Source organism: Gossypium hirsutum, chromosome D08 (genome assembly GCF_007990345.1).
Source record: "Gossypium hirsutum isolate 1008001.06 chromosome D08, Gossypium_hirsutum_v2.1, whole genome shotgun sequence".
NCBI classification, from domain to species: domain Eukaryota; kingdom Viridiplantae; phylum Streptophyta; class Magnoliopsida; order Malvales; family Malvaceae; genus Gossypium; species Gossypium hirsutum.
Genome location: NC_053444.1, coordinates 4,101,407 through 4,125,042, shown reverse-complemented (window position 1 = coordinate 4,125,042; position 23,636 = coordinate 4,101,407). Strand labels below are relative to the sequence as shown.

Below are 23,636 nucleotides of genomic sequence, written 5' to 3'. Positions count from 1 at the left end.
CCAAGTAAGAACTGGTTAGAATGGAATTAAGATAGTGTAGTTGATAAGACTTAAATGATGATAAGTGCACTTAATCACGAAAATCAAGCGTGTTAGTGAAATAATCTAATCCTTCCACTAAACCTTGTCTTTGTGCTTAGGTATATAAGAATATCAGTGTCTTCACTGAAAAATTTTGTGTTTTTTTTTTTTGCATCCATCTTCTTCTTGAATTTCTCTACATTCTCTGAAAAGCTTAAGTCTAGAAACCTGTCTGAATTTGGGTTTGCTGTATTCAACCAACTTTTACGTTTGCTTTAGTTCTCTGGTAAATATTGATGAACCTTAGGTTATTCTCATAGTTATTTACGTATTTTTAACTCTGCATGCATAAATATCATATTAGTATGTAAGGAAGAAAAGCTTCTTGATTCTGGGTTAAATGTTAATGTTTCTTACATGCATGTTTGGGTTCAATGGTGTAATGATTTGATAAGCTTAATTATTTGTATTTTAACTCAAGACACTGTAGAAAGTTTGAGGGATAAAGGAAAAGGTTTTGCTATATAGACTTTGTTATATTTCTAGTGAGTTTCTTCATACTTCCATGTGTGTGGTATTCATGTTTTATATTGGTGTAAGGTAAATACTTATGCTCTATAAAGGTGAAGTGTGTATATGAAAAATGGTTGTTCAGAGTTGTCAGTCTAGGTTTGTAATATATGTGTTAAAGAGTAAGAATCATTCTTCATACTTAAACCACTACCCTATGCTTCTAACAAGAATGATATGGATTGAAACATGGAAATGATGTTAAGGAAATACTCATGGCGATGCCTTCAATGGAATGTACATTGAACTGGCAGATCGTGATACATGAAAATGGTTGTGTAGCCTCTAGTAAGATAAATGTATGTTGCAAATCAAATTGGAAAATCATTACGAATAATACAAACAAAAGAATATGAATGAAAAATATGATATGAATATAACTAAAGGCTTGGGTACGTGGTTGGTATGAAGAAGGTTTATATGTATGGTCATATGGGCGTAATGTATGAACCAAATGGATAGTAAATTGACGAATAGACTGTCTATGTATGGTACTCGCCATCTTGCGAACTATGTGATTGTGTTCAACTCTTTGATGTGATTTCCTTGAAGTATTAATGGTTATTGATAAGACTTATTTGTTTGAACTTACCTTGTTTTCCTTTTCCTTCTCAAGCTTACTGTTGTAAGAAGACATTCGTTAAACTACGCTAAAGGACATCTGTTGCTGTGAGACTTCTATTATGTTGTACTTTGTATAACTTAAGAGAGGTAATGTCTGATTGTAATTTGAGAAGAAATTGTACTTGAAACCTATGTTGATAAACTATGTTTTAATGAAACTTCATTTGAGATATGAAATGATTTTCGAGTGTTATATTTCATACGATGAAAATTATGTTATTAAAACTTATATGTCACATGACTTATACTATGTTTTATTATTTATTTAAATGTTTAATACAAAACCCCCAATTTTATAGAGTACACGACAAAAACAATTTTAAAAATAAATGATTTCTCTGAAGTGACATGTCATACTTGGACCCTCCTAAAAGGTTAAGTTTGGTGTGTTACATAAATTTTTAAAAATTATATTTATCAAAAAATTTAATTATATTTCGTACTTAATTTAAGACTATACCAATCATATTTTATAACTTAAATTGAATACTTAATTTTTTTCAATATTTAAATTTTCCAATTTATCAAACAACAACTTACTAAAATAATAATATATTTATTTTGATGAATTAGTTTTTTTAGGCTTAATAACAAATTTGGCCACTAACGTTTACATGTTGTCAAAATGACCCAAATTGTATTTTTGAGCCTTTTTTTGCCACCAACTTTTTTATTCTAACAGCTTTTTCTAACAAAATTAATAAAAGTACCATTAAAAAAATTACTAGAGATTATGTGGAATATTTTTAATGAGATGTAATTTATTTCTTAGGTAACCTAATAAGATAGATACGTTTATTTTCTTTAATTTAAGGGTTCTTTTTTTAACTTCATGAATTATTTATTTTATTATTTTCCACACATAATTATTTTATTGGATTATCTAAGTAATAAATTACATCTCACTAAAAATATTCCACATATGAAATTTCACATTATCCCGTTAACCTTTTTAACTATATTCTTATTGTCGAAACCATCTTTTTGAAAAACAAAATTTTTAGGTGTCGTCTTAAAAAATGAAAATTGGGAGTCGCCACCAATCTTTTATTGAGGTGTGATTGGATCACCTAAAAAAACGGTTTTGGTCTACGAGTTTTAGAAAAACGGATCCGGGAGTCGGTTACGTATGAGGAAGGATTAGCACCCTCATTACGCCCAAAAATTGGTACCTAGTTAATTAATTAATGTCTTAAGGTCGAAAATTTTAAAAATATAATCTTTAAAAACTTAAAACGTTGCATATTAAGACCCTTTTCAATTCAGAGAAGCAAAAATGCCACACTCAATACGTTAGGGCACAACATTCTAATTTCCCCCAAAATGAATTAGGTCAGAATATTTATACAATAAAACTTTAAAAGAACATCCACTCATCCAAGATTTAAGAAATCACACCCAATACGTTAGGGCACGATCCCTTTAGAATCCCAAACTCGGAATATTTCCTTTACTTTAAAAGAAAATCCACTTATCCAAGATTTAAGAAATCACACCCAATACGTTAGGGCACAATTCCTTTAGAATCTCAAACTCGGAATATTTCCTTCATGATTTTTTTTAAAAAAAATCTTCATTTCGAGAAATCAATGCGTCACATCCAATACGTTAGGACACAACGTGTTGAATTCCCAATAATGAGTTTATTTTGATTTAAAGAATATCCATTTTGAAAGAGTTTGATTTTTTTTTTAAATCGAGAAAAAAATGTAATGTTATGCTACATTAAATATATAATGCAATAATAAATACTACGATAGCATAGAAATGAGGCAAGTATATGAACAAATGAATAGCTAATGACATATAATATATCAAATAAATGTGCAATATAAATATAATAAATGAAATTACAAAGAATTGAAGACATACATATGAATTTTCATGTAAAACTTTAATTTATAAAATTTATAATGTACTTATGAAAACATAAAAAATATTAAATGATGTCATCATTATTAAAATCCAAAAATATTTATATATATATGTGAATAAAACTTTAGTTTTAAAAATATAAATGCGAATAAAAATAAGCATATACATATATATTTTTAAAATGATTACAAAAAAAAGAAAATAATAATAATAATAACAATTAAATTGTTAAAATTAATTAAGTAAATAATAAGAAAAACCAAATTGAATAGCAATTGAAAATTTTTGGGACAAATTTGCAAATAAATGAAACCCTAGGGACTTATTCGAACACGCGAATTACATAAAAGGGCTGGAAGGGAAATTTTCCCTTCTCCTCTAAAACGACGTCATTCACCCTAGGACGAAATTGAAAACAATAATAAATTAATGGGTAAATTAATAAAATAAAAATTTAATTGCAGAAAACCTTAAAAAGTGGAGGGGCTAAAAGCGCAATTTTCCCCTCCGCTAAAAAACACGCGGATCCTAGGCCGGGTCGGGTCAGAGTCGGGTCGGCCTCCCCAAAACGACGCCGTTTTGGGCGTCTGGGGGCTTTCCAAAACGACACCATTTTGGTGCCCTATAAATATCCCTAATTCTAAAAAAAAATCATTTTGAAACCCTTTCTAAAAAAAAACAACAAAAAAAACTTTTAAATACTCTCAGCCCCTCTGTCCTCTGACCTAGATCCGGTCATCGGCCGGTGAATGGCCACCGATCCGGCCGCTGATCACCGGCGCCAGCACCGCCGTCTGCGGTGGCCGGAAATATGAAAATCTCCCTTTCGGCCCTTCAAACCTCTCCAAACGCAAATCGGGGCTCAAAATTCCCAAAATCCAGCGGAATATGCGGCGAAATCACGATAACCTTTTGGTTTCCGGCCACCGATCATCGGCGTGGCTCCCTCGACGCTTTGGCGCCGCTTCGAAGTTAAAGAAAGGTGATTTCTTTCATTTTTATTTTTTTTCACAAATAAAGAATAAAATAAAACACAGAAGATCGAAAGAAAACGAATTAAAAAAATAATAATAAATGTAAACCTTTGGACTGATTTTGCTCTGTATTGTATTCTTTGTAAAATTGTTCTTTCTTATTGATTTCCGATTTCTGACCGGGATCCCTATTACAGTGTTACAATGGCTATTTTATAGCCGAATGAAAAAATAAAAAAGGAGAAACAATATCTGTTTCCTTTTGATTTGATTTTCAAATCTTTGATTTCCTTTTCCATATATTGTTTGTTTCTATTTTTGTGCAGGTGAAAATCGGGGAAGATCCGGAGGATTCGGCTTGGATCGGTTGCGGCGCTGTTGAAGATCAGAAACCCTAGGGTTTCATCCATTTTGGGCCATTGAAATTTGGGCCTCCATTGTTTTAAATTGGGCCATGTATTCTGGGCTCTCTTTTTTTGTTCCGGACATGTAAAAATAATGGACTTTTTATAATTTTGGGCCGGGTAAAATTTAGGTATCACAGCTGTCCCTCTTTGCTCGTTATTGTGTAACAGTGACGAAGCAAAGACTTTACAGATGCCTAATTTTGCCCGGTCATGCTGGTCTTTAGTACTCTTCTTCTTCGGGTAGCCTCATTCCTTCCTACTGCATCTTCAGAAGTATAGGAAATCGTGCTTCAATCTACTCCACTGTAACTTCAGGGAGATAAGATTGGATGCGACCTGCTCCACTACTGCTTAGGGAGACAAGGCTTGGTGGCTAAATCTGCTTCCCACTATCTTGGAAAGATAAGATTTGCCGTCTTCGATCTGCTCCACTACTGCTTAGGGAGATAAGATCTATAATCTTCAACTTACTCCGCTGCTGCTCAGGGAGACAAGGCTTGGTGGCTTAAATCTGCTTCCCACTATCTTGGAAAGATAAAATTCGCCGTCTTCGATCTACTCCACTACTGCTTAGGGAGATAAGATCTATAATCTTCAACCTACTCCGCTGCTGCTCAGGGAGACAAGGCTTGGTGGCTTAAATATGCTTTCCACTATCTTGGAAAGATAAGATTCGCCGTCTTCGATCTGCTCCACTACTGTTTAGGGAGATAAGATCTATAATCTTCAACCTACTCTGCTGCTGCTCAGGGAGACAAGGCTTGGTGGCTTAAATCTGCTTCCCACTATCTTGGAAAGATAAGATTCGCCGTCTTCGATCTGCTCCACTACTGCTTAGGGAGATAAGATCTATAATCTTCAACCTACTCCGCTGCTGCTCAGGGAGACAAGGCTTGGTGGCTTAAATCTGCTTCCCACTATCTTGGAAAGATAAGATTCGTCGTCTTCGATCTGCTCCACTACTGCTTAGGAAGATAAGATCTACAATCTTCAACCTTCTCCACTGCTGCTCAAGGAGACAAGGCTTGATGGCTTAAATCTGCTTCCCACTATCTTGGAAAGATAAGATTCGTTGTCTTCGATCTGCTCCACTACTGCTTAGGGAGATAAGATCTACAATCTTCAACCTTCTCCACTGCTGCTCAGGGAGACAAGGCTTGGTGGCTTAAATCTGCTTCCCACTATCTTGGAAAGATAAGATTCGCCGTCTTCGATCTGTTCCGCTACTACTTAGGGAGATAAGATCTGAAATCTTTAGTCTGCCTCACTCCAACTTCAGGAGGATAAGACTCGATCTGTTATCTTCACTGATTTGTCCTCTGGGGAACATGACATGTGTAATGAACCTAATTATGCCTAATGATTTAGGATGGCATGATCAAAATGTATCAAATGCTCCTAACTAGACACGTGTGAATGGTGTTTGCATGAATGCAAAATTTTATTTTTTTCGATAATGATCCCGCTTTATAACTGACATGCTACAACGCCTTCTTACTTGACTGGTTTTTCTGAAGAAACATTTAGCCAGGTTGCCCCACTGTAAACCTTAAAGTTTAATACATTTGGGCACAAAAAATTCATACCATCGTTTTCCCACCGTAACCCAAGGGTATATGGCTTTTCTTCAATCCTCTCCTTTCACAATTCAAGGGTACAGATTATGGAATTTGTTTTCTCCGCTCTCAGGGTATCCTATGAAATATTTATACCCAAATGAGGAACTTTCTATCCATAGGGGACTTCTTCCTACCCCATCAAAACCTCTTGCTGTCTCATTCGTTATTTAGACAACCGACTCAGTTTTAATTTAAACTTTTTCCTTCTTTGGCTCCTTATCTTTTGACCTCGGGGTGTTCTAAACAAAAGTCCTGTTTTAGGTTACTAAATTATTTAGAAATTCTCAGAGTAATATACCAAACTTCTTTTGTAAAATTTAATTAGTCCATCAATCATTATTCTAATGCAACATGCTTGCGCAAAGATCAAAAAAACTGAGTAAGAGATGAATTAATTCAGGAATTTATTGACAGTAAGTGTCTTGAAAAGAAAAAAATATTCAAGAACAGGAAAGAATGAAGTATTTACAAGAACCAACAAACTTGGTACAAATAATATGAAGACTAGGTGCTTTGGATATCGCCGCTTGAACTTCTCCACACAAGCCAAGAACCATTCTGACTTTAACATGTGTTTAGGGGATCTACAGTACTTTGTTAATACCCCCAAGACATCGTACATCCCTTTATTGTTGACTTTAGCAAGGTCACCCTATGCCCCAATCTGACAATGTTTGAGCCGCCCTTTCCCGGGTTTTTAACTCAAACCCCATTTGGTCTCAAGGCACCTTTTTCGGGTTTTCACCTTAGCCTCTCCTCTTTTTTTTTTGAAATCAGAGCGCCCTTTACGAGTTTTCACTTTGATTTCTCCCTTTCTTCAAGTGAAATATTTCTTAACCGAGTCTGAATTTACAGAATTCGGAAGATTTTTGCCATCTATTTCATTCAAAATCAAAGCGCCTCCAGAAAAAACCTTCTTCACAACATAAGGTCCTTCCCAGTTTGGCATCCATTTCCCTCTGAAATCCTTTTGTAAAGGGAGGATCTTTTTCAGAACCAAATCCTCTTCATGAAATTCTCTGGGACAAACCTTCTTATTGTAAGCTCGCATCATTCGCTTCTGATACATTTGGCCATGACGAATGGCTTTCAATCTTTTTTCTTCAATCAGGTTCAGTTGATCGTACCGAGATTGGATCCATTTGGATTCATCCAATTTTAACTCAGCCAACACCCGAAGAGAAGGAATTTCAACCTCAATGGGTAACACTGCCTCTATTCCATAAACCAAAGAGAAATGTGTTGCCCCAGTAGAAGTCCTGACAGATGTTCGGTAAGCCAGAAGAGCGAAAGGTAACTTCTCATGCCAATCTTTGTAAGTTTCGGCCATTTTCGCCACGATTTTCTTGATATTTTTATTCACTGCTTCCACTGCACCATTCATTTTCGGGCGATACGGTAATGAATTATGGTGTCTAATGTTGAACTGATCGCAGACTTCCGCTATTGTGCTGTTATTTAGATTCAACGCATTGTCAGATATGATCCTTTCAGGCATTCCTTATCGACATATAATCTCCTTCTTCAAAAACTTGCTGACTGCTGACTTCGTGACATTGGCATATGAGGCCGCCTCTACCCACTTAGTAAAGTAGTCAATAACCACAAAAATGAAACGATGTCCATTAGAATCCTTCGGTGATATTGGTCCAATGACGTCCATACCCCACATGGAGAAAGGCCATGGAGAAGTCATAACATGAAGAGGAGAAGGAGGCGCGTGCAATTTATCTCCATAAATTTGGCATTTATGACATTTCTTGGCATAATTGATGCAATTTCCTTCCATGGTGGACCAGTAATACCCGAATCTCATAATCTGTCTAGCCATGGTGAATCCATTAGCATGTGTTCCACAAATACCCTCATGGACTTCTTCTAAAATTTCCTTAGCCTCTACAGCGTCCACGCATCTCAACAGTACTCGATCCTTTCCCCTTTTGTATAGGATCTCTCCATCCAAGACATAGTCAATAGCTATCCTCCTCAATGTCCTCTTATCATTCTCCGTTGCCTGATCTGGATATTCGCGATTCTTCACATATTGCAATATATCTTGGTACCAGAGAGGATTATCATTCTCCGCTTCCTCAATGCTGTAATAGTGGGCTGGGATTTCATAAATACTAATTTGAATAGGCTTCATGTCCTCTAACTGATTTACTTTAATCATGGAAGCTAAAGTAGCAAGAGCATCAGCCATCTGATTTTCTTCTCGTGGGAGATAACAGAAGGTAATGTTGTCAAACCCTTCGATCAATCCCAAAACCAATCTCCGGTAACGGATCAATTTAGGATCCCTCGTCTCCCATTCCCCTCTTAGCTGGTATATTACCAATGCTGAGTCTCCGTACACTTCTAATGTCTTAATTTTCCATTCTATGGCTGCCTATATACCCATGATGCAAGCTTCATACTCAGCCATGTTATTGGTGCAATCAAAGTTTAATTTACTGGTGAAAGGATGATAGTCTCCATTTGGAGACACCAAGACTGCCCCAATCCCGTTGCCTAATGCATTCGATGCTCCGTCAAAGCTTAATCTCCAAGAATGATTCTCTTGGTGATCCTCTTTAGCATTAGCCACATACATCAAATCTTCATTCGGGAAATCAAAGTCTAGAGGCTCATAATCTTCTAGAGCCCTGCTAGCCAAGAAATCTGCTATTGCACTTCCCTTGATGGCCTTCTGACTTACATATACGATATCAAACTCAGAGAGCAAGATTTGCCATCTAGCCATTCTTCCATTCAATGCTGTTGACTCCATCATATACTTTAAAGGATCTAATTTTGAAATTAGCCAAGTCGTATGATAGAGTAAATATTGCCTCAACCTCTTGGTCGTCCAAATCAAGGCGCAACACAATTTTTCGATACACGAATATCTCATCTCACAATCAGTGAATTTCTTACTGAGATAGTAAATTGCCTTTTCTCTCTTTCCAGTCGCATCATGTTGACCTAGAACGCATCCCATGGAGTTGTTGAACACTGTTAAATACAAAATCAAGGGTCTATTCGGGCTGGGTGGTGACAGAACTGGGGTATTGGATAGGTATTGCTTTATCTTTTTAAAGGCTTTTTGACATTCTTCATTCCAAACATCAAGATTATGTTTCTTCAAAAGGCGAAATATGGGATCACATTTTTCGATCAACTGTGAAATGAACCGAGCAATGTAATTCAGTCTTCCCAAGAAACCTCGAACTTCTTTCTGGGTACGTGGTGGCGATAAATCTCGTATTGCTTTGACTTTGTCTGGGTCGATCTCAATTCCCTTTTCGCTAACTACGAAGCCTAATAGCTTTCCTGATCTAGCTCCAAAAGTACACTTTGTCGGATTAAGCTTGAGTTGGAACTTCCTTAATCTTAAGAACAATCTTCTCAGGACCTGCACATGTTCCTCCTCTGTTCTAGATTTGGCAATCATATCATCAACATACACCTCGATTTCTTTGTGCATCATGTCATGGAACAAAGTCGCCATGGCCTTCTGATATGTTGCTCCCGCGTTCTTTAACCCAAATGGCATCACCTTATAGCAAAACGTTCCCCATAAAGTAATGAACGTAGTCTTTCTCATATCTTCTGGATGCATTTTTATCTGATTATATCCTGAGAACCCATCCATAAAAGAAAACAACGAAAATTTCGCCGTATTATCCACCAGCGTATCAATATGTGGCAATGGGAAGTTGTCCTTTGGGCTTGCTTTGTTCAAATCCTTGTAATCGACGCACATTCGTACTTTTCCATCTTTCTTAGGGATTGGGACGATATTAGCTACCCACTCAGAATATTTGACTTCCTGTAAAAAACTAGCATTAAACTGTTTCTTAACCTCCTCTTTTATTCTGAGCACAATATCAGGCCTCATTCTTCTGAGCTTCCATTGAACTGGTTTGCAATCCTCTTTTATAGGTAAGTGATGCACTACAATGTCAGCACTCAATCCCGGCATATCCTGGTATGACCATGCAAAGACATCTTTGAATTCATGAAGTAATCCAATGAGGTCTCGTCTTGTTTTTGTGAGGATTTCAGTTCCAATTTTCACCTCTTTCCTTTCTTCCAAGCTCACAACTTCTACTGTCTTTTTGTGAGGTAGGATTTGCTTTTCCTCTTGTTCCACCATCCTCAATAAATCCAAAGATGGACCACCCTCTTCATCACCTTCAAAGTTGTGCGATCCCTCTAAACACACGTCTCGTTCAAAAGGGCACTCTGAGCTCGTAGCAGTATCGTTCACGTCATTGATACACAGAGACCTATTATGGTTACAAAAGAATGTGTGAATTTATGTACAATTTATTTATGTAATGAAAGAATATATTTTAGGCGTATGAAAGAATGAAAGAATATTTACTCGAAATAATTGCAAAGATGTATTTTATTAAAATAATAATTTCTAAACATAAGCCTATTTTCACAAAAGAATTCTTGTTATTTATAGGCTAAAACAACAAGTTTGTTCTGAATATTACTCTGAGACAGTTCTAAAGACTTTAGGTATTTCTTCCGCAGTCCAATTGTCTAGAACACTCCCAGGCTCATAAGGACGAATGTCTAGCCAACTTCTCTCTTCATTCCCAAGCTCAAGAATGGCGTTAATGTACATATTTCCCAATGTCTCTTCGATGCTTTCCTCAACCGATTTCTTTCTCTCCTGATGAATGATCTCTCCGGATACGAAGGTTTTGGATATGTGGGGAATTATCATTGGCTCCCACTTAGCTTCCTCCCCCTTCAAACGCGCCCTTCTTCTTTCCTGCATTTTTTCTATCTCCTTCCTTATTTGTCTTCTATCTGGCTTGTATCCTAAGCCAAAATGATATTGCTTTTCTTTCAGTATTGGAGCCTCAGTCTTCCCTTGCAGATATCTCCCCAGCCCTCTTCCGGGTAAAGCTCATTTTCCTACCAACAATTGTAAACCTATCTCTGTGGTTTTGGATAATTTTGGAGCCATAATTTTGCTCCCTTCAGGAACAAATGCCGCATTTACAAACTCCAAATATCGAAATAAGCATTCAACTGACTCATCATTGGTCTCCACGTACGGCATCTCATTGGATACAGTTGCTATTATATCCTCTTCGACTTTTATTGTCACTAGCCGACCATCTGACAATAACTTCAACATCTGATGTAATGATGACGGAACTGCCCCTGTCGAATGCATCCATGGTCTTCCTAATAAGCAGTTATAGGAAGGTTTGATGTCCATCACAATAAAATCTACCTCATAAACTGTTGGACCAATCAGTAAGGGTACCTCAATTCTTCCTATGACCTTCCTTTCTGTACCGTCAAATGCCCTCACTACATTTTGACACGTTTTCATGTGCGAACTGTCTATAGGTAGCCTATTAAGTGTGAATAACGGCAATACATTCAAAGCTGATCCGTTGTCAATCAGTACTCCTGGCAAGATACGCCCCTTGCATCGTGTAGTGATATGCAAAGCTTTGGTAGATCCCATGCCCCCCGAAGGTATTTCATCATCATTGAAAAATATGAAATTATCAGCACTGATATTATTGACCAACCGATCTAGCTTACTGACAGAAATATCCTTGGACACATAGGTCTCATTTAGCATCTTCATCAACATATTTCGATGCACTTCAGAATTCAAGAGTAAGGACAGTACAGATATGCGGGCCGGTTGTTTATGCAACTGCTCAACGACATTATACTCGTTATGTTTTAAAAATTTGAGGAATTCACTGGCTCAACTACTTTCCCTTTTTGCTCCCCTATTATAGCCTCTTTCATAGACTCTGGATTGGTACTCACACACTGGCTCTTTGCCGCCTCACTTCCTGGGACAGTCGTATTGCACTCGTAATTCCATGGGACCTTTTTACTGTCTTGGTAAGGAAAGGCTGCAGGTTTCTTTATTATGATTTTTGGTATTGCTGGTACTCTCACCTCATCCTTCTTGGGTCGCGAGATAATAACCACAGGCTGCACTATTCTTGGAACCTTCGAAGCCTCTGATGTGCAAATGCTCCCCTCCTCCTTAACTTCTTTATAAAATTCTATCTCCTTGTTATCCATCAAGTCTTGAACCAATGCTCTAAATTCTGCACATTCCTAGATTTTATGTCCCTCCTCGTGATGGAACTCACAGTAATTTTCCACCCCTTCGACACTTCTCTCTGAACTCGGGGTAATCAATCCCCTTTTCACCATATTTTCCCAGATCCACCTTAAAGGAATTTTCACTTCTGATATGTCTTCCTTGATTTTTCTACCCATGCTCCCACCTATCATGTTCACTCCATTGTGATCAGGTAATGGATTTTCTGTATTGGGTGAATCATCCAATTTTACCACGCCCTTGCTTATAAGCCTTTCTACCAGCTTCTTGAATACCGTACAATGTTCTATAGAATGCCCCACAATTCCCGCGTGATAATCGCACTGTGCGTTTGCATCGTACCACTTGGGATATAGAGGTTGCAGGGGTTTTAAATGGTGATGGGCAACCGCGTGTGCATTGAATAGATTCTGATATAGCTCCCTACACGACATTGGGATTGGCGTAAATTGAAGTTTCTCTGTGTTTTGTCTTATGTCAGATCTCTACTTTGATGATCCCTGCTGGTTAACAGTCGTCTTTCTCGATTGACTTACTGTAACTGTCTTCGAACACGAACTTGTGTTGTTGACCTCGTTCTCTTTCCTCTTCGAAACTGGCCTTCTACTACTTTCCCCAGCATCTATTTTCCCACTTCTGATGGCATTTTCTATCATTTCCCCGAACATAATTATGTTAGAAAAGCTTTTAGAAGCACTTCCTAACAGATGCGTAATAAATGGGGCCTTCAATGTATTAACGAAAAGCATCGTCATTGCTCTTTCTAGAAGAGATGGCTGAACTTGGATAGCAACTTCTCTCCATCTCTGTGCGTACTGCCTAAAACTTTCACCAGGCTTCTTTTCCATGTTCTGCAGAGTAATTCTATCAGGTACCATGTCAGTCACATGGTTGTACTGTTTTAAGAATACCTGTGCTAGATCTCTCCATGAATTAATATGGGTACGGCTTAGTTGATTGTACCATTTGGATGCAGCCCCTGCGAGGCTATCCTGAAAGCAATGTATCAGCAACTTGTCATTATTAACATATCCAGTCATCCTTCTGCAGAACATAGTAATATGAGCTTCGGGGCTACTAGTCCCGTTGTATTTCTCAAATTCTGGCATTTTGAACTTGTGAGGAAGTACCAGACCTGGAACCAAGCTCAATTCTCTAGCAACAATTCCATGGTAGCTCTCAGTACCTTCTATCGCTCTAAGTTTTTCTTCTAGCCATTTATACTTTTCCTCGAGCTGTTTCGGCAATTCATCATTCATTTTCTCGATTGTCTCATCGAAGTCTGGGATAACATGATTAGCAAGATTGTCTCTAGCTCGAAAGTTTATCGATGTTTCAGTACCGTCCTGAGGTTTGATAGTAACAGAGGATTTGCGCGGATATATCCCCGCTTGTTGAGAAGTAAGTCCTGAGGAATAAACAGGTTCCTCGTTGTCTCATTCTTCATTGTTGAGCACCAAACCCTTTCCTTTGTCAACTCCTCTAGCCAATAACTGAGTCAACTTAGCCATCATACTCCCTTGAGATTCCATTATTTTTTCCATCATCTTTTGTTGAATCTTCTCTAATTGCTCATTCATTTGCTCTTGCATTTCTTTCTAGAACTGTTCTAGCCTTTGGTCCATGTCCCTAGTTTTGGATCGAGTTCCGTAGCAGTGTTTGGTAGCTTGATTGGTTTCCAGATTAACTTATGAGTAATTTAGATTAATTAGAATCCCTTAATGTATTTATTAATGCATATGAAACAATGCAATGCATGAAATGAATGCAGAAAAAGGCGTCAATTTGAATTCAATTCCATATAAGAAAACTTTACTAGAAATTAAATTCCTTTACATAAAATGAATTACAAATACGACCTTGCCCTAGTACCCAGAACTTTAATCTTTCTAAGTAACAAAGCCAATTCTTGCCCACGATCTGACTCTAATTCATACTTCACACTCAGCGTGTCAGCTTGTACTGCTAAAGTCTGTATATGGTCAGCTACTTCTCAAATCTAGACTACAGCTTCCTCAATAAGATGATCTCTACTTCTAACTTGATTTTGAAAATGGTGAAGCTGTTTATTACTATGACTCTCGTTTGCTTTTAAGTGCTTGATCTGGATCTTATAATTTTGCAGCTCCATCTCTCACTCTTCAATTCTTTTCTCCATTTCTTCAATCTTGCTCAAGCTAGCTTTTAACTCTATCGTAGAATTTCGGCTTCGATACTGACGAAAGGATCTTTCCAATACAATCACCCTATCCTTTAACTCCCCATTTTCCTTTTGGCTTTCTGACAAACTCTTCTTTAAGGCCTCATTTCGCCTTTGCATCTCTTGAAATCTCTGTTCCCACTTATCGGCCTTGTCCTTTTCTCCTTAGATTTCTACTCGCCACTGTTCTGATGTCTTTCCCAGCCCAGCAGTTCTTATTGACAAGCGTAGTTTTTTATAATCCGTCTTTAGACTGCCCAGTTTCTCATCAGCTTTGTTCTTTTCTTTCTTCAACCTCTCATTCTCAAGCTTCTAAACGTCTATGTCCAATCTCAAGTTCGTCTTTTTCGCCTCCATTTGCTCTATTCTTTTCTCCAAATCCGCATTCTTCCTCTCAAAATCTTGTTTTACCATTTCCAACTCAGAAGGAATGACTCGTAAATGCTCTTCTATTGATTGGCTTTCTTCCGGATTTAACTTAGGTGTATTATCATTTATCCTTCTAGCCCACCATTGATGATACCCAGGAGTTGTCATTGGACCCACAGCTAGCCTCTTCATTTGGCGAGTTTGTTTCCACGCACTAACCATCTCTTGAATCTTCTTTCTGTAACCATCATCCTTGTACGAAAATTCACAATCAGCTAACCCTTGGGTCACAGGTATAATTGCCTTGACCTATATTGCCTTAGCACCAATAATGGGGCATATCCAGTAGCTCCCCAAACCCCTAGCAAAGGAACTCAATCAAAACTACCACACCTATACATGATCTCATCTGGAAGTAACCAAGGAGCTCTCCACTCAATGTCCTCCTCTCGAAGATTTTGAAGAATTGCTATCCACTTTTCCTTCGAAATGTCGTCTCTCCTGGGCGTAGCGACTATCTCCTTTAGTGGTGAATAATTTTCAGAGAAAACCCGATACGACACTTTATCCACCTTCCAAAAGTGACTGTGAAACCACGCGAGTAGAAGTTGTGCACATCCAATAAATCTACCTTCACCCGTCTTCTGGCATGCACTCAATGACCTGAAAGTCTCTGCCAAGATTGCTGGAATCGGTGTAACTTTCTTATCGAGCCGGTCGAATAAATCAGTGACTGTTTCATCTACATATCCCAAGGCTTTAGGGAAGACAACCAAGCCATATATACTTAAAGCAAAAACATCTAACCTTTTCCTGACATCTGGGTGTGTGAGGATCGCATCTTTCAAGCCCCTCCAAGGAATGCACTTACTGTCTCCCTTTTGCTTAATTCGTGCGACAACCCACTGCTTGCTCATTCCTGTTACACTCATCAGCTTTTTGGAAAAGGTTGGCACATTTACCGCTCTCGAATAGACCCTGTCCACTTGAAACTTTGAACAACAAAGTAAAGCCATATGCTCCTCTATTGTAGGCACTAAATCGACCTTCCCGAATGTAAAGCAACTGTAGGCAGGATTCCAGAATTGGGCGAGGGCTTGAAACAAACGTTTGTCTACCTTCACATCAAGCAAATAAAGCAAATCCCCATAATTATCATAAAAGAGCTATCTAACCTCATCGCTCCACTGACCCTAGATTTCCTTCAATTCTTGTAAATTGTTTTGAGTTGCATTGATATGCGTAAAGTCCCATAACTCCGGTACATGCCCCTCAGCCAAACTATCACCCTTTTCTTGCTGCATTGTTTCAGACCAAGTTCGAACAGCCGCATTGTCCTCCACTTTTTCAAGAAACCCGCTTTCCATGATAAGTCTTCTATCTAGCAACTAAATTTGAATTGACGCCTTTTATGATGAAATGAAATATCATGTCATGCAAATAAAACACCAAAAGTCAGTATCATATAACAACATAAAATATAATCAAGAAATAATAAAACATCTGATCGGATATCTACTAGAGTTCGGTATAGTTCTACCTAGGGTGAATTCCTAAGGTTCACTATATGTGGTTTGGCTTCTAGAGTAAAGGTACCTGAACCAGCAGATTCCTCAATCCTCACCCATTATAGGCTCATATGGACCGAGTTCAGTTCAGGGGAATACATTTCCCTATGGCTGCACGGAGATGAAAAATCTCACGAAGACATAGGTACGGATGTATCCCGAAAGCAATCCACTACCCTACACGGAGGTAAAAACCTCACGAAGGCATAGTTTCTCACTCCCACTTAAAAGGGTAACATTGTTCAACTCATGAAATGTATAATGCAATCAATGTTTGAACAAGAAGATAATGAATGCAAAAGGATGTCATGAGTTTTTTAAAAAATATTTTCTCGACCATAAGACAAAAATTCATCAACTTTGTGGCTCGACTCTCTTAAAAAAATGTTCCCCAGTGGAGTCGCCAAGCTGTCGAAACCATCTTTTTGAAAAACAAAATTTTTAGGTGTCGTCTTAAAAAATGAAAATTGGGAGTCGCCACCAATATTTTATTGAGGTGTGAATGGATCACCTAAAAAAACGGTTTTGGTCTACGAGTTTTAGAAAAACGGATCCAGGAGTCGGTTACGTATGAGGAAGGATTAACACCCTCATTACGCCCAAAAATTGGTACCTAGTTAATTAATTAATGTCTTAAGGTCGAAAATTTTAAAAATATAATCTTTAAAAACTTAAAACGTTGCATATTAAGACCCTTTTCAATTCAGAGAAGCAAAAATGCCACACCCAATACGTTAGGGCACAACATTCTAATTTCCCCCAAAATGAATAGGTCAGAATATTTATACAATAAAACTTTAAAAGAACATCCACTCATCCAAGATTTAAGAAATCACACCCAATACATTAGGGCACAATCCCTTTAGAATCCCAAACTCGGAATATTTCCTTTACTTTAAAAGAAAATCCACTTATCCAAGATTTAAGAAATCACACCCAATACGTTAGGGCACAATTCCTTTAGAATCTCAAACTCGGAATATTTCCTTCATGATTTTTTTTAAAAAATCTTCATTTCGAGAAATCAATGCGTCACATCCAATATGTTAGGACACAACGTGTTGAATTCTCAATAATGAGTTTATTTTGATTTAAAGAATATCCATTTTGAAAGAGTTTGATTTTTTTTTTTAAAAATCGAGAAAAAAAATGTAATGTTATGCTACATTAAATATATAATGCAATAATAAATACTACGATAGCATAGAAATGAGGCAAGTATATGAACAAATGAATAACTAATGACATATAATATATCAAATAAATGTGCAATATAAATATAATAAATGAAATTACAAAGAATTGAAGACATACATATGAATTTTCATGTAAAACTTTAATTTATAAAATTTATAATGTACTTATGAAAACATAAAAAATATTAAATGATGTCATCATTATTAAAATCCAAAAATATTTATATATATATGTGAATAAAACTTTAGTTTTAAAAATATAAATGCGAATAAAAAAAGCATATACATATATATTTTTTAAAATGATTACAAAAAAAAGAAAATAATAATAATAAAAAACAATTAAATTGTTAAAATTAATTAAGAAAGTAATAAGAAAAACCAAATTGAATAGCAATTGAAAAATTTTGGGGCAAATTTGCGAATAAATGAAACCCTAGGGACTTATTCGAACACGCGAATTACATAGAGGGGCTGGAAGGGAAATTTTCCCTTCTCCTCTAAAACAACGTCATTCACCCTAGGACGAAATTGAAAACAATAATAAATTAACGGGTAAATTAATAAAATAAAAATTTAATTGCAGAAAACCTTAAAAAGCGGAGGGGCTAAAAGCGCAATTTTCCCCTCCGATAAAAAACACGCTGATCCTAGCCGGGTCGTGTCAGAGTCGGGTCGGCCTCCCCAAAACGACGCCGTTTTGGGCGTCTGGGGGCTTTCCAAAACGACACCGTTTTGGTGCCCTATAAATATCCCTAATTCTAAAAAAAATCATTTTGAAACCCTTTCTAAAAAAAACAACAAAAAAAACTTTTAAACACTCTCAGCCCCTCTGTCCTCTGACCTAGATCTGGTCATCGGCCGGTGAATGGCCACCGATCACCGGCGCCAGCACCGCCGTCTGCGGTGGCCGAAAATATGAAAATCTCCCTTTCGGCCCTTCAAACCTCTCCAAACACAAATCGGGGCTCAAAATTCCCAAAATCCAGCGGAATATGCGGCGAAATCACGAAAACCTTTATGTTTCCGGCTACCGATCATCGGCGTGGCTCCCTCGACGCTTTGGCGCCGCTTCGAAGTTAAAGAAAGGTGATTTCTTTCCTTTTTATTTTTTTTCAAAAATAAAGAATAAAATAAAACACAGAAGATCGAAAGAAAACGAATTAAAAAATAATAATAAATGTAAACCTTTGGACTGATTTTGCTCTGTATTGTATTCTTTGTAAAATTGTTCTTTCTTATTGATTTCCGATTTCCGACCGGGATCCCTATTACAGTGTTACAATGGCTATTTTATAGCCGAATGAAAAAATAAAAAAGGAGAAACAATATCTGTTTCCTTTTGATTTGATTTTCAAATCTTTGATTTCCTTTTCCATATATTGTTTGTTTCTATTTTTGTGCAGGTGAAAATCGGGGAAGATCCGGAGGATTCGGCTTGGCTCGGTTGCGGCGCTGTTGAAGATCAGAAACCCTAGGGTTTCATCCGTTTTGGGCATTGAAATTTGGGCCTCCATTGTTTTAAATTGGGCCATGTATTCTGGGCTCCCTTTTTTTGTTCCGAACATGTAAAAATAATGGACTTTTTATTATTTTGGGCCGGGTAAAATTTAGGTATCACACTTATCATATCTGTTAAAAAAGCAATTTGAAAAGAATGACAAAAGTTGATGGCTAAAAAATGTTCAAAAATACAGTTAGGACTATTTTGATAAAAACATGTAAACGTTAGTGGCCAAATTTGTCATTAAACTTTTTTTTATTGAGTTGACTAGGTTTGTATCGCTAGATTAAATCGAAATTTTTTTATTAAGGTTAAGTACATTTATAGTGTATTTAAAATAGCAAAAGCATTATTTCCTCCAAATACAAAGACAACAGAGAAATTGATTAAATCAATAATTTCAGAAAATATTTTTTATTTTCAAATTTTAAAAAAAATCTTTTAAAAAAATCTGAGAATCCCATTTTGTAAATAAAAAAATTATTGTTAACAATGAAAACATATTTAATAACTATTTTTTTAATAAAAAAATAAAAAATTATATTTAAATGGATTCTATTGAGGGTACCAAATTAAAAAAAAAATCTCTATGATTGGAGATCAATCAGAATCTATTGGTCCCCTCCTGTCCTTGACCTACCCAATACTTCAGTTGGGATTTCAACATCTCCAAACTTAAAACCTTTTAAAACTATTATTCATGCTTCACTTTTCTATTCTTCACTTACCCTTTGGTATATATTTTTCTTTGGTCAAAATTAGGGTGTCCATCATCAGTAGTAGTGATTAACCTCTTCGTCATGGGAGTTCTCTAAAGAGATAAACGACTAGTCATAAAATGTTCTCTATTCCCATGGGTGAAGATTGAACGGGTAAACTACAGAAACAACTACTTTTATTTGCCTCAGATTACATTTTAGTTACTTATATTTGATATGTTACATTTTAATCACTTACGTTATCGTTAAACCCGTTACCTCCCTAAGGGCAGTCCTTCGTGGCAATCCAAATAGGTTTTAAATGACAACTTGGATTATCCAGTTGTTGGGATGAAAATATGTTTTTAATTAAATAAATTTAATTTGTACTGTCACGTAGGACCGCCATTAAGGAGGCCATAACAGAGCTTAACAGTAGAGTGACCACTTCGTAACAAAACGATAACGTAAGTGACTAAAACGCATCATTTCAAACACAAGTGACTAACATGTAATCCGGGGCAAACAAAAGTGACTATTTTTGTAGTTTACCCAATATTAAACACCTAACCTCATAGTTAAAAAATGAAGTAAGCAACCATCACACCACACCTCGTAATTACCCTTAATATATTCATCATGCTCAAGATTGACTTGTCTAACACTTCAATATATAGGAAAGAAAAGTTCCATATTAAGAAATAAAATAGTTTGAAGGATCAAGTTTTTGGTCTCATTTGCATAGATAGAATCTTGTCAAGTTGACTAATAACTATTTAATAATAATACAAATAATAGTAAACTTTATTTAAATTTAACATAATTATATTTAATTTTTAATTTTTTTTACTGTCATAACAAATAGTTTTATAATACAAACTTAATACTCATAAAACTTTATACTAAAAACCCTATATTTAAATTTTTTTCAATTTATCATCATTTAGTACAATAATAATTCCAACTCAACATATTTCTTGTACCGAAAATGATGATCATCTATAACGCATATATGACGATTTTGTGGTACAAGCTCAGAAAAGTGGGGCGTCCATAAATGAATGCCACAAGATTTTGGATTTCGGTTTCGCACCGACGATTTCAATAATTTTATCCATTTTGAAATTCTCATATGTTTCTATATTTGCTTTATATCATATTTTAATTTATATGTGATATTAAAGATTACTTTTAAAATGGTTATATATTGGAGTATTTAGTCCATCCTTTTTAGTTTAATTACTTTCAACAATAACTTTTTTTTTTATTTTTCAATAAATAAGTTGAAACCCCACTGAAACTATTAAGTCTTCTGTGATCTGGGATTTTTGAGTTCATAAAGACAATTTGTCTATACACTTTGAAACTGCTCATGTACCTTCTATGACGGGTAATTAGATTCATTTGTATATTGATGGGGCTGTTAAGATAGATGTAGGGCTTGTTGCTACTAGGGGAGTGATGTACAAGCTAGATGGGGAATGAATCTTTGGATTGATGCTGAATTCTGAGGTATTTTAGATGATCTAGCTTTCATCCAAAGAAGATGATATAATAAAGTTGTTATCCATATGGGTAGTCTAGAAGTCGTCAAAGCTCTTCAAAATATTTACTTGACTGACTCATCTTATAAACCATAGAACATTAGCAAATAAAGCATATTCCAAGAGAGAGATATGAATGGTTACAGAGAGGAGTACAGATGTACAGGTGTTTGAAGACACCCCTGAAGAGCTATTAGTTGTTCATGACAAATTATTCAATTATGTTAGTTTGATATAGGCAATTTATTTATTAAAAAATATGTTATATTTAACTATCAATCGTTTAAATAAATTAAATTAATTTTTAATCAAAATATTAAAATTTTAAATATGACAGTTTTCATTGATTTTTTTTTAATATTTCATGGCATAAAACCACCCCCCCCCCATTCCATCCCTACCCAAATTTCTATAAAACCAAGACCATGAAGAAGAAGCTTTATATTATTTATTAGCAGCTGAGAGAAAATAGAGAAGAAGACCTAATATGGGCAATTGCGTTTTCAAACCATTCGATGAAGCTGAAGAAACAATAAAAGTGGCAACACCCAACGGCGGCATCATGGAGCTTTCGCCACCCATCTCCGCCGCCTGCATAACAAAACAGTTCCCAGGCATGGCCATTTACCGCCGCACCCCTCACACTTTGCTCTCTCAGCAGCCTTTGTTTAACAACGAAAAGCTCCGTGCAGGCCAGCTCTACTATCTCCTCCCCCTCAACAACAACAACAACAACAACAACGATCTTGTATCCACTTCTTCGTCTCCGTATCGTATGTCGTTCGATCATCAGCAGAGGGTACTGTTGAAGAGAACCGACACGGAGGAGGCGGCGACACCCAGAGTGTGGAAAGTGAAGCTAGTGATAAGTCCGGACAAGTTGGCGGAGATCATGGCGCAGGAGGCTCGAACGGAGGCGTTGATAGAGAGTGTGAGGGCGGTGGCTAAGTGTGGGGATGGGGTGTCATCGTCGTCGGTGGCTAAGTCTGATCAGTGGTGTGTGTCTTGTGGTGGGAAAGGATCGTTGAGAAATCATGCTCAAGATAGATCGTGACCTCGTTATTACTGTACAAATTAAAGGGATAATATTTTTATGTTTAATTAAATTTGGGGTATTTATTTTATGTGTAATTATGTAATTTTCAAAAATTATATAAGGGGATTAATGTCAAGTTTAGCCCTTGAAGTTTAATCAAATTTGCAATATTTTATAGGCTGTGTAAAAAGCCCTCAAACATTTTCAAAAAATAAAAATAAAAGAAGCAATTAAGCCCCTCCTTTTTTTTTCACTCAATTGAGCACTTAAATTTTCAAAATGCATCAAAAAGGCTCTCAAACTTCTTCAAACAAAGCAACTGAGCCTCTATTTTGTTCACTCAATTGGGTACTTGAACTTTCAAAATGCATCAAAAAGACCCTCAATTTTTTTTCAAAAAAGCAATTAAACCCCTTCTCTTATTAAAAATTAGAAAATAATTTATAAAATTATTAAATTTTAGAAAAATTATTAAATTTTAATAAAAATATAGAAAAATTAGAATTTTTTTATAAAAATTGTAACAAATTAAAAAATTATAAAATTTTATAAAAATCATAAAAAATTAACGACCCCTGGTAATTTTCAATTAAAGTTATCACGTGTTGCAACACCACGTGACATGTCGTAAAAAATGACAAAAAAAATAAAAATCAATAAAAGTTATAGAAAAATTATAAAATTCATCTTTTGGTACGATAAAAAATTTACAAAATTTATATTTCTTTACATTTTGTATAATTTTCTTACGACTTTATAAAATTTTACATTTTTTCTAATTTTTAATATTTTAATATTTTAATTAAAATTTAACAATATTTATAACTTTTATTGATTTTATTTTTTATATTTTTTTCTAATTTTTAATAAAAGCATGAGCTTAATTGCTTTTTTTTAAAGTTTGAGGGTCTTTTTGATGCATTTTGAAAGTTCAAGTACCCAATTGAGTACAAAAAAAGGTAGGAGCTTAATTGCTTTTTTTGAAAAGGTTTGAGGGCATTTTTGATGCATTTTGAAAGTTTAAGTACCCAAATGAGTAAAAAAAAGCAAGAACTTAATTGCTTTTTTTTTTTTAATTTGAGGGCTTTTTGAAGCTTAAACCTATTTTATATGTACTAAAAACTGATCCTTAAAATCCAGAGCTGATGGGTCATTATCCAATCAAAATTATTTCATACTAACTTTTGTAATAATAAAATTTGTATATTAGTTATATAAATGGTGAATGTCACATTTAGTCCCTAAAGTTTAATCGAATGAACAATATATGTACTAAAAATGTGTAATTTAACATATGTAGTATAATTCCGTGTTACAATATTCCC

General features: G+C 35.8%; 1 protein-coding gene across 1 annotated transcript; it reads left to right on the top strand.

The window, feature by feature from the left end:
• The first annotated feature begins 20,968 nt into the window (after positions 1 to 20,968).
• On the top strand, positions 20,969 to 22,447 carry LOC107916642 (uncharacterized). Its single transcript, XM_016845962.2, has one exon. The coding sequence runs from the start codon at positions 21,763 to 21,765 to the stop codon at positions 22,327 to 22,329; it is 567 nt and encodes a 188-aa protein (XP_016701451.1). The 5' UTR covers positions 20,969 to 21,762; the 3' UTR covers positions 22,330 to 22,447.
• Positions 22,448 to 23,636: the final 1,189 nt, after the last annotated feature.